Source organism: Phoca vitulina, unplaced genomic scaffold (genome assembly GCF_004348235.1).
Source record: "Phoca vitulina isolate PV1807 unplaced genomic scaffold, GSC_HSeal_1.0 scaffold2, whole genome shotgun sequence".
NCBI classification, from domain to species: Eukaryota; Metazoa; Chordata; class Mammalia; order Carnivora; family Phocidae; genus Phoca; species Phoca vitulina.
The window spans coordinates 93,675,067-93,688,020 of record NW_022589705.1 but is presented as its reverse complement, the minus strand read 5'-3'; the positions used below and the strand labels follow the sequence as shown (position 1 = coordinate 93,688,020).

At 44.2% G+C, this 12,954-nt stretch overlaps 1 protein-coding gene across 2 annotated transcripts in view; it reads left to right on the top strand.

The window, feature by feature from the left end:
• The window catches only part of UBE4B (ubiquitination factor E4B), a 122,250-nt gene that overhangs the window by 96,049 nt on the left and 13,247 nt on the right, over positions 1–12,954 (top strand). For both annotated transcript variants that reach the window (XM_032393922.1, XM_032393929.1), the window contains 4 exons: positions 205–303; positions 1,209–1,444; positions 8,898–9,024; positions 10,792–10,936. In XM_032393922.1, coding sequence (XP_032249813.1) covers positions 205–303; positions 1,209–1,444; positions 8,898–9,024; positions 10,792–10,936 — 607 coding nt within the window. The remainder of the gene's footprint in view (positions 1–204; positions 304–1,208; positions 1,445–8,897; positions 9,025–10,791; positions 10,937–12,954) is intronic.

Here is a 12,954-nt window from a genome sequence, read left to right as displayed (position 1 = left end):
TCCGTATTTGTGTTATAGGAGGTTTTTCCCCCAGTAAAATACTTACTTGTAATGGCCATGTCATAGTCCTTATAGTTTCAGGTGCCATGATTTTGTGGGTTTTTTGTTTGTTTGTTTGTTTGTTTGGGGTTTTTTTTGGGGGGGGGCGGGTTTCCAGGTGCCATGATTTTGTTCTGTAACTTGTGCTTTTATTCTCTTTGACAGTATAACACTGCCTTTAAACTCAGATGTCCCCAAGGTATTTGCAGCATTGCCTGAGTTTTATGTAGAAGATGTTGCTGAATTTTTATTTTTTATTGTACAGTAAGTGCCTTTGACATACTGCATGGTTCTAATTTGTTTTTATACATAGAGTGTATATTGTATTATGAACTATATTGCAGCCCTCCATTTTATGCCTGAAATTTTATGTAACTGCTGTAACTGAATGCTGTCTGGAGACTGGAAAAATAAATCCAACTATGGCACCAAGCCAGTTCCAATAATATCTTCAAGACAGAAGCAGGATTAACAATGCTGATAAGAATGTACTCTCGGAAAATTGAGTTGAATTTCTAATAATTGAGTATGTGTTTCTGAGAAACAGAAGGAGCAAACAGTTTATAAATATCTAAGTGAACATTCAAAAGCCAGAAATACCCACATCTATATTTTGTACCAAATTTTTTTTCAATTATAACATTGGAGAAAGCTTACAAAGAAATGGTTTGAGTTTATAACTGACGTTTGAAGTTTTTTGTTTTGTTTTTTTTTGTTTTTTTTAATTAAAACAATTACCAGAAAAAAATTTCAGGGGTGCCTGGCTGGTTCAGTCAGTGGAGCGTGTGACTCTTGATCTCGAGGTTGTGAGTCTGAGCCCTGCATTGAATGTAGAGATTACTTAAAAATAACATCTTTAAAAAAAAATTTTTTTAAGCCTTTTTTGGTAGCAAAGCTCTTTTATGAAACTTACCTCATAATTTAATCATGGCTTTGGTTTATTTCCTAAAATAATATAAGTTAATATAACATGCTTCAGCCAGTAGACACAATAGATTTAAAATCTGTCTAGTTATAAAGTAAACAGTCATTTGAAACTCAGCAAGTTCAAAGGAATTCAGTATCTTGGCTCCTAGACCTGTTGGCCCCTTCCCTGCTTGATGACCCTAGCATCTGCCCAGCGAGAGTTTCTGGGAGCTTTATTTCTTGCTCTTCTTGCCTCTCTCCAGATACTCTCCTCAGGTGCTTTATGAGCCCTGTACTCAGGATATTGTGATGTTCCTCGTTGTGATGTTATGTAACCAGAACTACATCCGAAATCCATATCTGGTGGCCAAACTGGTAGAAGTCATGTTTATGACCAACCCTGCTGTTCAGCCACGAACCCAGAAGTTTTTTGAAATGATTGAAAACCATCCTCTCTCCACCAAATTATTGGTCCCTTCACTGATGAAGTTTTATACAGGTAAGAGTATTCGGATAGGCAAGGTCGTCTAAAGCCAATGGACGGAGTTACTCTCATTCTGGTAGCTAATATCCTGATGGCCACTTACAAGTATAACCTACTAACCCCACCACCGGCAGAGAATGTACTGTTGCTTAGTTTTCCCTAAGGAGTGGAAATATCCCATTGACTATTCTACGCACTAGTCCCTGACGATACACCAGGATCCACTGAAAATCAGATGAACTTTTAGCTACTTTTATAATACTGTTGTATAACTCAGAGTTTCTAGAACGTGGGTAAAACAAGGAGCTTGTTAAAAATGTTTATTTTTGAACCCCACTCAAATCAGTGGAAACAGGCTATCAGGGAGTCTACTCTCATTCACTAAATCCACACACATTTACTGAGTGCCTGCTAATAGCCGGGCACTGTTCTAGGTGCTAGGCTACACTGGTGAACAGACAGAGAACACATCAGACCCTCTGTAAGGAGGTCCTCCACTTCTGGATGAATTGGATTCCAAATTTTTATGCTTAATTTGGCTTTTGAACTACAAATATGTTTTCATCAAGCTGATTAGCTTGGGACCTTGTTGACCTGTCTGCTAGTAAAGGCATAGGATTATACTAATGGTACATTTTCCTTCCAGTTTGTACATGTTGCAGTAAAGGAAGTATGTCTTGTCTGCCTTCTCTTCTGTTGAACCTAGCACATTCTGGGCACTCAGTAAGTGTCTTTAGCATTTAGTAGAGTGTACTTGCCATACTCTGGCAGAAACACTGGCTGTGAGTACGGCCACTTGCTGTTCACTGCAGCAACAGAAGTTTGAGGATTCCTCTGTGTGACAACCGTCAGCGATAAACATCCCTTCCCTGTCGACCGAGACCTGCTCCTGCTCATTTGGAGCCGGTGCCGTCACCTCTTCACTACTAAGGCTTCCAACAGTCCATCTACCTCCTTTCTCTTTCGTCACCATGCTTTGTAACATCTAATAAGAGTTTCTCTGGGGTACCTGGCTGGCTCCATTGGTAGAGCATGCGACTCTTGATCTCTAGGTTGTGAGTTCAAGCCCCACGTTGGGTATAGAGATTACTTTAAAAAAAAAAAAAAAGGAAGGAGAGAGAGAGAGAGAAAGAAAGAAGGAGTTTCTTTTCTTCCCAGCCTATGGATATCCTCTTAAACCTAAAGCAAATAGACAAGCACTTTGAAGTTTTGTTAACACCCTCACTTTGGCAACAGCAGAGAGAACACTCGTGGGTAAAAAGCCTCTTGGCCCTCCAGTCCTCTTTCATTCCTTAGTCCTGGTAGGGAGGACCTTCCTCCCTGGTAGAGAGGGCCATTCAGGTACAGATGATGAGTTACGTATGTACGGGACACGACCTCATTCAGTGTCTTGCACATATCAGACTTAGTTGAAGATAATTCTGCATTTCTTAAAATAACAATAAGGTGCCACCTCTTCTCACCTGTTTATTTATTTTTTAAGATAAGAATACCTAGTGCTAATAACATAGTTGTAGAGAACTACTCTAACCCGCCAATGCCTGTTTCATCTCCCCGTTAGCTAGTATGTGGAATCAGCGCTAAGAAACTCTTATGAGAATGTAAATTGGTAAAACCTTCCCAGAAGGCGGTTTGGCAGTCCACACCAAAAGCCCTAAAAATGTATATATCCTATGTATTGGTCAAGGTCCAGTAAGGAAAATAGAAACATACCAGTTATTTTTATTTTATTTTATTTTAAAGATTTTATTTATTTATTTGACAGAGAGAGACACAGCGAGAGAGGGAACACAAGCAGGGGGAGAGGGAGAAGCAGGCTTTCCGCCGAGCAGGAAGCCCAACGCGGGGCTCGATCCCAGGACCCTGGGATCATGACCTGAGCCAAGGGCAGATGCTCAATGACTGAGCCACCCGGGTGCCCCCATACCAGTTATTTTAATAGAATTTAAATACAGTTGACCCTTGAACAACGTAGGAGTTAGAGACCCCCCCACATAACCAAAAATCCACTTTTACCTTTTGACTCCCCCAGGTTTATTAAAAGCCTACTATTGACCAGAATGTTGAATTTGTTATGTAGTACCTTATCAGTAACATAAACAGTCAATTAACACATCTTTTGTATGTTATATATATTACACACTGTATTCTTATGAGAAAGTAAGCTAGAGGAAATAAAATGTTATTAAGAAAATCGTAAGGAAGAGGGATGCCTTCAGCTCAGGTCATGATCCCAGAGTCCTGGGATCGAACCCCACATCAGGCTCCCTGCTCACTGGGGAGTCTACTTCTCCCTCTCCCTCTGCCCCTACTCGTGCTCCCTCGCTCTCTCTTGCTCTCTCTCAAATAAATAAAAGTAAAATCTTAAAAAAAAAAAAAAAAAAGAAAATCATAAGAGTAAATGCATTTATGGTCCTGTATGTATATTTATTGAAAAAAATCTGTAAGTGGACCTATGCAGTTCAAGCCTGTGTTGTTCAAGGAGCAACCATATAAGGAACTGGTCAAATAGATATTGGAGGACAGAAAGGCAAATAAGAACTTTGGCGTAAGGCAGATTATGGGTTCAGGAAGCAGCCATTATCTCTCTCCAGAGCTGGGGGAACCCAGGGAAGAGGCTGGAGTAAGTAAAATCTGGCAGCTCGAATGAGGGCCAGGACAGAACTGGGACCTAGGTCTCTGAGGAAGGACACTGGCCCGCTCATGTCTCTGAGGAGCGCAGGCGAACTAGTTCTGTGACTGTGGGACTGAGCTGGAGACTGGAGGTAGCTGCTGCTGATGGGAGGAAGGACCATTGCTGGCGGGAGCAGCCCGCCTACGGCCTGGGACCAAGTCCCTGCCGCCCTGTAGTTTTCCAGTTCTCCTGCAGCGCCCCCTGTTGGTGGACCCGGCAGAGGGCCGGCTGGCAAGGCGAGACTTGGGGAGTCCTAGCCCCGGCCTGGCAAAGCCAAGTATAAAGGGTGGGTTGGGGGCTGAGAGCAGCTAAACAGACAGCTCACCCTTCTGCATGTAAACTTAATTTCTAGTAATCTGTTCTGTGGGGATAATTATAAATGTGTGTGCACGTTTATAATGATACTGCAGCGTTATTTATAATGCAGTGTAGTGAAAATACTAAAAACAGCCTAAATTTCTTCCAGCTGTGGATAAATTAAGTAAATCACAGTTTACCCATGAAGTGGGTCTATATGAGCTGCGAAAAATACTGTGTTATTTACATTAAAAATGTCAAGTAATGAGCCCATATGTACGATATGTTGGTACGCATCTGTATGATAGACAACAGCGCGGAGGAGCATGTACCACAATGCTAACAGTGGGTTGGTTAGTTTTGAGTGGTAGAACTGTGAATGGTTTGGTTTCTTTCTCTTTTTAAAAAATTATCTGAACTTAATTATTCTGCAGTAAACATGTATTGTTAGTACTAAAAGCAAAAAATGTATGGTTAAATGTATTTTATACTCGGTAAGTGCCCTGGGCCTGTCACTGTGGCTTTGGGATACAGCATGGGGGTGCAGAGGGGTGGGCCTCTTCCTGGGAGACCAGTGCTGGGTCTGGCAGAGCCCCACTAGTAAGATCCGAGGAGCTTCTTTTCCCCTGTGCCACCCAGCGGTGTACCCCCTGGCCCTGGACCACGTGCACAGTCCTAGAGAGATGACACCCGTACTGATAATGGCCACGACTTACCGAATCCTCACGAATCCTTTCACTTAATCTGCACAGCCATCGTCAAGATGGGGGCTATAAATATCTCTGTCTTCCAAATGAGGAACCTGAAGCTTAGAAAGGCCCAGAAGCTTGCTGAAGGTCAGCAGCTAGTGAGGGGCAGCAGCTTCAGCAGGTGGACCTTAGCACAGGTGCCCCTGACTGCTGCACTGTTAACTGTTGTGGTCACAGGGGCCCAGTGCGCAGAGAGCCCTCCAGTGGGACACCGAAGAAGACAGCCCCCCACTCGTGCATCAACCCCATAATAACACCTGCTGACTTAGGTACAGACTCTCAAGCGTGAACTAGAAATGGACCTATGGAACAGGCTCCTCTTTTCTTCCCCCAGAGAATATCCTAGCTTTGGAAATGGTTAAGATCAAATTTTTGTTTCAAAAATAAAATTAAGTTCCAAAATCAGAGTATTTTATTTGTGCCAGCCATCAGTTCCTTAAGGACCAGCTTTCCCAACCTGGCTACTCAGAACTTAGAAGAACACTGATAACTAAGACTTACTTCCAGACTCTTCTCCTCCCCAGGCGGATCTGAATCAGCAAAGCCAGCATTAGCCCAAGTAGATTCAGTCTCTAATTCTACAAATCTTTGTGAAGCTCTTACTGTGTGTCAGCACTGGTTTTGATGCTAAGGCCTAGTGGTGAGGATGTCACGGTCACTGGTCTTGTGAGCCAGGTGTTCTAGTTGGGACATAGACAACGGAACCAATAAATAGGATACTTGCAGATGGTTGGTGTGGGAGGAGGGCATGACGCTACTTTAAGGAGCACAGTCAGGGAAGGTCTCTGAGACGGTGACTTTGGAGTAACATTGGAAACGAGACAGAAGAGTGAATCATACGAAGATCTCAGCCACAGTGTAGCAGGCACCCGGGACGGCAAGTGTAAAGGCCCTGAGGCCTGGGCAGCTTAGTGAGTACGAGGACCCGTGGGAGGGAGCACAGTGAGCAGCAGGGGAGCAAGGCCAGCCAGGATGTGGTTCATTTCAGGCCTCTTAGAACTCGGACGTGGGAAGTAGAATTCGGGCCGCTGCAGTTCTGAGGGAGCATGAGGAGTGAAATTTTTTAAATGTTGGCATTACTTAGCTTTTGCTGTGCTCGGGAAGTGGTATAGGCATTAAGGGCGATTTTGGGGCCATGAGAGGCTCTGTATCAGCCCCCCGGCGTCTTTCTCAAGTAGACTCTTTTTGAATCAGCTCTCCACACTTTAGTTCACACCTTTTCAAAATAAAGATTTATTGGGCGCCTGGGTGGCTCAGTTGGTTAAGCGACTGCCTTCGGCTCAGCTCATGATCCTGGAGTCCCGGGATCAAGTCCCGCATCGGGCTCCCTGCTCAGCAGGGAGTCTGCTTCTCCCTCTGCCCCTCCCCCCTCTCATGTGCTCTCTCTCTCTCTCTCTCTCATTCTCTCTGTCTCAAATAAACAAAATCTTTAAAATACAGATTTATTTATTTATTTGAGAGAGTGAAAGAGCGCTCATGAGCAGGGATGGGGCAGAGGGAGAGAATCTTCAAGCAGACTCCGCACTGAGTGCGGAGCCTGATGCAGGACTCAGTCTCACCACCCTTGAGATCACGACCTGAGCCGAAACCAGGAGTCAGACGCTTAACCGACTGGGCCACCCAGACGCCCCAGTTCACACTTTTCTACAGTTAACAAAATGACACTTAGTTCATTGTAAAGAAAGGTTGACCTAATGAATATGTATAAGTGCTTTCAGGTCTTTGTATGATAAGTGTTAATTATCTTATGCCTCTCATTTTTAAATAACCTTTCTTGTCACAAAAAAATATGTTCTTTGCAAAATATAGGAAATACCAAGAAGAAAATAAAAGTTACTGATAGTCTCTGCCCTCAGAATCTCTGTTAACATTTTGCTCTCTATCATATATATGGGTGTGTGTGTGTGTGTGGTTTTAAATATGATTGGCCCCATTCGGTAACCTGTGTTTTTCACTTTGTATATCACAAGTATTTTTTCATGTTCTCTGTTGGGCATTTGCATTTATATTTTTTCTCTAATACAAATAATACTGTAGAGAGGATCCTGGGAGATCAGTCTTTGAACCTGCCTGCATGCGTTTTATAGAATTGGTGGGTCAGAGAGATGGGCTCGTTGATGGCTTGTGATGCAAGTTGTCACGTTGCCTTCAGGGGGTTGTGTCACTGTTCATTCTCACCAGCAGTCAGAAGGTAACCTCCCGCCCAGATTCTCACACGCGGTTTTGTCATTTTTGTAATAATCTGCTAAGTTGATAGGTAAAAATGGTATCTTATTTTAATTTACATTTTTATCTTTTTCTTGAGCCTTATTGGCTTTACCTGACAACTTTCCCTCTTTTTAAAACTTGTCATAAACTCAGGAACTTCTCACGCTTAAGCTATTTGTCTTTTGGATAACTGAGTTTGATCTTTGTTCCATTTTAATTAATAGTACACAGATGTTGGTAATTGGTAATTGAGTGATGAGTACATAGGATTTTACTAAGCTTTTCTCTACTTGGGTACATGTTTGAAAATGTTAATTATACAAAAGTATTTAAAATAATAAGGCATATTTCGGAGCTATTGCAGATTCAGATCCAGACCACTATAATAAAGCAAATATGAGAATAAAGGAAGTCAGATGGATTTTTTCCTTTCCCAGTGCATATGAAAGTTATGTTTACACTATACTGCAGTCTGTTAAGTGTACATTATCATTATGTCTAAAAAACCAATGTATATATCTTAATTTAAAATTGGGGCACCTGGGTGGCTCAGTCAGTTCAGCATCTGTCTTCGGCTCAGGTCATGGTCCCCGAGTCCCAGGATCGAGCCCCCCGTCAGGCTCCCTGCTTAGCAGGGAGTCTGCTTCTCCCTCTCCTCCTCCCCCCACTTGTGCTCTCTCGCTCGCTCACTCTCAAATAAACAAAATCTTTTATTTTTTTTTAAAGATTTTATTTATTTGACAGAGAGAGACACAGCGAGAGAGGGAACACAAGCAGGGGGAGTGGGAGAGGGAGAAGCAGGCTTCCCGCGGAGCAGAGAGCCCGATGCGGGGCTCGATCCCAGGACCCTGGGATCATGACCTGAGCCGAAGGCAGACGCTTAATGACTGAGCCACCCAGGCGCCCCAAATAAAATCTCTTAAATAAATAAATAAAAATATTTTATTGCTAAAAATGCTATCATCTGAGCTTTCAGTGAGTCATAATCCCTGATCACAGATCACCATAACAAATATAATAATAATGAACAAGTTTGAAATATTGTGGGAATTACCAAGATGTGACACAGAGACACGAAGTGAGCAAATGCTGTTGGGAAAATGGGGCTGATAGACTTGCTTGATGCACAGTTGCCACAAACCTTCAATTTGTAATTTAAAAAAAACAAAAAACAAAAAACCCACAGTATCTACGAAGCGCAATAAAATGAGGTAGGCCTGTAGTCACATTTAATAGGTATGTGGACCTTAAGAAAATTCAACCCAGTTTTTTTTCTGGTCATTGGCGGATGGGTGCTGTGCCAATGAGGCCAGCTGCTTTCCGAGCCCAGTTCATTTGGTGTGTCATTGCCGGCCCTTCACTGTGAGGCTTGTGTCTTCAGAACCACCTCCTGATTTCTGTCCTGCCTTACACGTGAGAGAGAGGTGCACGATCTTATCACATCTCTGAGTTTACAGGTTTGTATGCGCTCAGTAACATCGTGGACGCAGTAACTGTGTTTAGAAAGGTAAGGCAGTCCCCATCCTTCTCTCTTCTCTAGATGTTGAGCACACCGGAGCCACCAGTGAGTTCTACGACAAGTTCACCATTCGCTATCACATTAGCACCATTTTTAAAAGCCTTTGGCAAAACATAGCTCACCATGGCACCTTCATGGAGGAGTTCAAGTGAGTATCGGGCGCCCGATGTCACAGCTTGCCCTCTTGCAAATCACAGGTAGGGTGACTGCTTAAATCTTTCCGAGCTGATTCTCCTGGACTGTTGGCTTGGTCGCAGCCTCCTTTAAGTTTTCTAGATGGTCCTGCTACATGTGAGCAGAGTTAACTAAATGTCTGTGCTTGCGAGGTATCGCTGAACTTTAGATTTGTCAAGACACTTTGGGGATGGTATGTATACATAAAGAATCTATAAATATTCTGAGATGATCCGTGAAGTGTTTTTGGGTGTTTCTGCGATTACAGTGTTAAGTGAAGTTGTCAGAATGACTGGAATGAGAGCGTAGAGTGTTCTGGAACATGATGTCAAGCTTTAGATGTGAAGTGTTAGGAAGACTTCAGATTTGGAAGCGGTTAGGTTGGGGTTGTCATTTCAAATGTCACTCTTTGTAATAAGTCCCTAAACCTTGATTAAGGACTTTTTGTTACCTACCTGAAATTTTAGTGGCTACTTAAATCTGGACATTAGTCATTTCATCTAAGTTACTTTAAAAGGAAAGGTGCTTTAAAAAGAAGGGAGATGAAAATGTTGAACTCTTGAATTATTCTTCAGGAGAAATTTTATCCCATCTGCTTGGATCTTTTGCAACCCATGTTAGATCACTGATCAAGTCTAGCTGTCACTTGTTAGCTGAGTTACTAGTCAATAAGATTTCGTATTACCAGTGGAGTAACCATTTGCTAGATAGGTTTCTGCAGAGTAGACTCTTCAAGTTAATTCTCTTTCCAGAAGTTGCTCTTATGGTCGGAATTATGTTCCCACAAACCCTGGCATGAGCTTAGACCAGACAGGCCCATGGCTTGATCTGCGTGGTGCTGAGTGGGAGTGCTTGCCCTGAACTTTCCTTGTTCCTGAAATCTAAGCTTCCCACCCTTGTTCACAGGAACTTCTCCTCCCCGGCACGGGCTTCCCGCCCCCTGATTACACAGCAGTAGATCCTAAAGTGTATGTAGCTCCTCTTTGCTCCACTAATCTTGCAGTTACAAAGCCTAACGGTGCACCGGCATCTCAGTGCCCCAGCGAGCCCTGCACTGTAACAGGATATGCAGGACAGTTTTATAGATGGGAAGCTTCAGGTTCTAGAAAGTGAGTTGATACTCTCCTTTATCAATATCGCAGCTTCCAGCTTTTCTTCAATGTGTCTTTATAATGAGGAATCACTGTATTGGTAATTCTCTTGTCTCTTATATGTGGGTAATTGTGCTTTCTTTGTATCTTGGTGAGTTTAAGCATATTTTCTAGTCTGGAAGAGTGTCTTTTCTACTTAAAGTCATTGAGAGAATGAGCCAGGGACGTGTTGGTAAACCTGCTCTCTGAAGAAGGGGAGAAAATTCAGCATTTGCTGGTTTTCCACACTTGATCTTAGCCAAAAGGCCGAGAAGCGGGATGTAAATACTTCCACTGGTGCCAAATTTAAGCTCTCAAGGGAATCTGCTCACAAAATCCTGAAGTATTAGCAATTGGCTCTCATAAATTGTGCAGGGTACCTCCATTGCACTGCTGAAGTGGGCTTATCACACTTACTTCAAAGGAGGAACAAAATCCAAGGAGAAACTCCATAGTCCTTGACCTCCGCAGTACTTGAGTGGTGCCAAGGTGGGCGGTCTTACAGGACGACGTGGTGGCACTTTGGGCGGGGGCCCATTTTCTTTGGGATCTGCTGCGGCATTTTGCCTCAGGGAGCTGTATGACCATGTCCAATGTAATTGCCTTTTCAGTTCGGGGAAGCAGTTTGTTCGCTATATAAACATGCTGATAAATGACACGACGTTTTTGCTCGATGAAAGTCTGGAGTCTCTGAAGCGAATCCACGAAGTGCAAGAAGAGATGAAGAACAAAGAACAGTGGGACCAGCTGCCCCGGGTGAGGACATAGTGGGACAGCTGTGGTGGGGAAGCTGCCTTTTGCCCCGGGCAGAGCTCTGCTTTGGGGCCACATCTGTGGGCCCTGGTGACGTAGCTCTGACTGACTTGTCACTGCTTGTCACCTCCCACCTGTGGGCTTCCATGAAGTTACATCCCAGGTTTGGGGTAGGAGTAAGCTTAGACACCTGATCTAAAGCTAAGAAATGAGTTGAGAAGTCTTTCAAAATGTGTCCTGAAAACTTTCTTGCCTTTTTAATTTCAAAGGGCTTTTTTGGAGAAGAGCTTTTATTATCTGAATGTGTTGATGTCAATTTATGAAAGTAGGAAGGAAATCTCTAGAATGCGGTGCCAGACAGGCATTTGGTTTGCTCATGTGATCTTCAGACAACTCTGTGACTCATGCAGGATTCTGGTGGGTTTTTTCCTTCCAGTTGATCTTGGTTTTTATGTTCAGTTATTAATGGAAGAGAGGGCTGTTTTTCCAGGTTCCATGAGAAATTCATGCTGTACCAGTGACAGCACACTGACACGCTTTTCTGACATTACTTGCAGCTGTGTAGATGGGTCTCTGATCAGTTACTTAGCCCTCGACAGCTACGGGTGACTTCATACATTGGTTCGTTCTGTGCCTGGTGTTCTCAGGCTCAGAATCAGAACTGCTTTCCAAAAAGAGTTCTCGTGGAAAAGTAGGGAGGACTGTTTTTTCTTGACTAGCAGTAGCATCCTCAAAATGAAAATGCTGTCGAGCTTCTAATGCTTAAGATAAGGTAAGCACATATGAAAGCCCATTTAGGAAAGGTTTTCATTCCAAGTATTGAGGCAGCTTTGATGAGAAGTTTCCATCTTGCTGTAGCTAACGTGCTTACACCACAGACTGAAACCTCCCGGGGGCTTTGCCCAGGGCCCGTGAATGCTGGATTTCCCGCGTCCGGGCTGCCACACTGCTAGAACCCCTCTCGTCGTATTCTTGAGACGATGCAGTGGTTGTCCTCTTTGTCCCTGGCACTGCACTGGCACCTGTCCGAGTCCGGCCTGCCCTCTACCCTCGTATTCATGTCTACACACCTGTTCAACTGTTTTGCTGCTGTGCCTCCAAAACTTCCCTCCCGCACCTCCCCATGTCGCATGGGCGGGAGGTAGCTCAGACTTGACGCTCCACGGCCCCCCCTACGGTAGCTCTAAGAGATCCTGCCAAGCTTACCTCCCATTCTGGTCTGTTGGCTCCAATCCGGACTGGGCCCTAGGCCCTTGCAGAACAGGCTGGGAAGCAGGTGAGGCCAGTTGAAGGAGCTCCAGCTTTGGAGTCGAGGGCACCTGGGTTTGCGAGCAGATACTGCCATGCCTTCAGAGTTCCTTGATCTCTGTTTCCTTGTCCACAAACCAGAGACGATCCCTGCTTCGCAGAAAAGCAATGAGGAGGAACAGTAGGTGTCACCACGTAGCTCAGGACTGGGTAGCTTCTGTTGTTTCATGTGCCTTGAGACATTCCCTCTGTCCACAATTCTCTACATTCCGTTCTTATGTATTAAAATCCTACCCATTCTTTGAGTAAAGTCTTGTCCAAGTAGTCCCTCATGGTTGGACTACCCCAGTCAGTGCGGCTGCACAATCTTCACCTTTCTCTCTACTTCTGTAGCGCCCACTTTATGTTGCTCGAGATGCTCATCTCAGCCCAGCTAATGTCGGAGATGGTGGGATACTGGTCTGTGGCACATTATCTCATTCACAGTCTGTGCTTGCTAGCATTTGCTTATGAGATGGCCGAGCAATTCCTATTGACTTTTCTGTGCTCATGGATGAGAAGACAGCATAAATAATCCTTTCAAGCAAGTGCTATTCCCGACGTCATGTCCATTTGACCTTGAAGTCACTTTCTGCCATCCCCCTCCGTGCCTGCTCCTCCCACGGCCCGTCGTCTGAATGCTGGAGGAGGCCACTGCTCGGCCCTCAGGTTCTCCCCTTCTCTCCCCACGCCCGCGGCTGAGGTTGCTGTCTCTCAGCGAGGGTGCTAGTTGG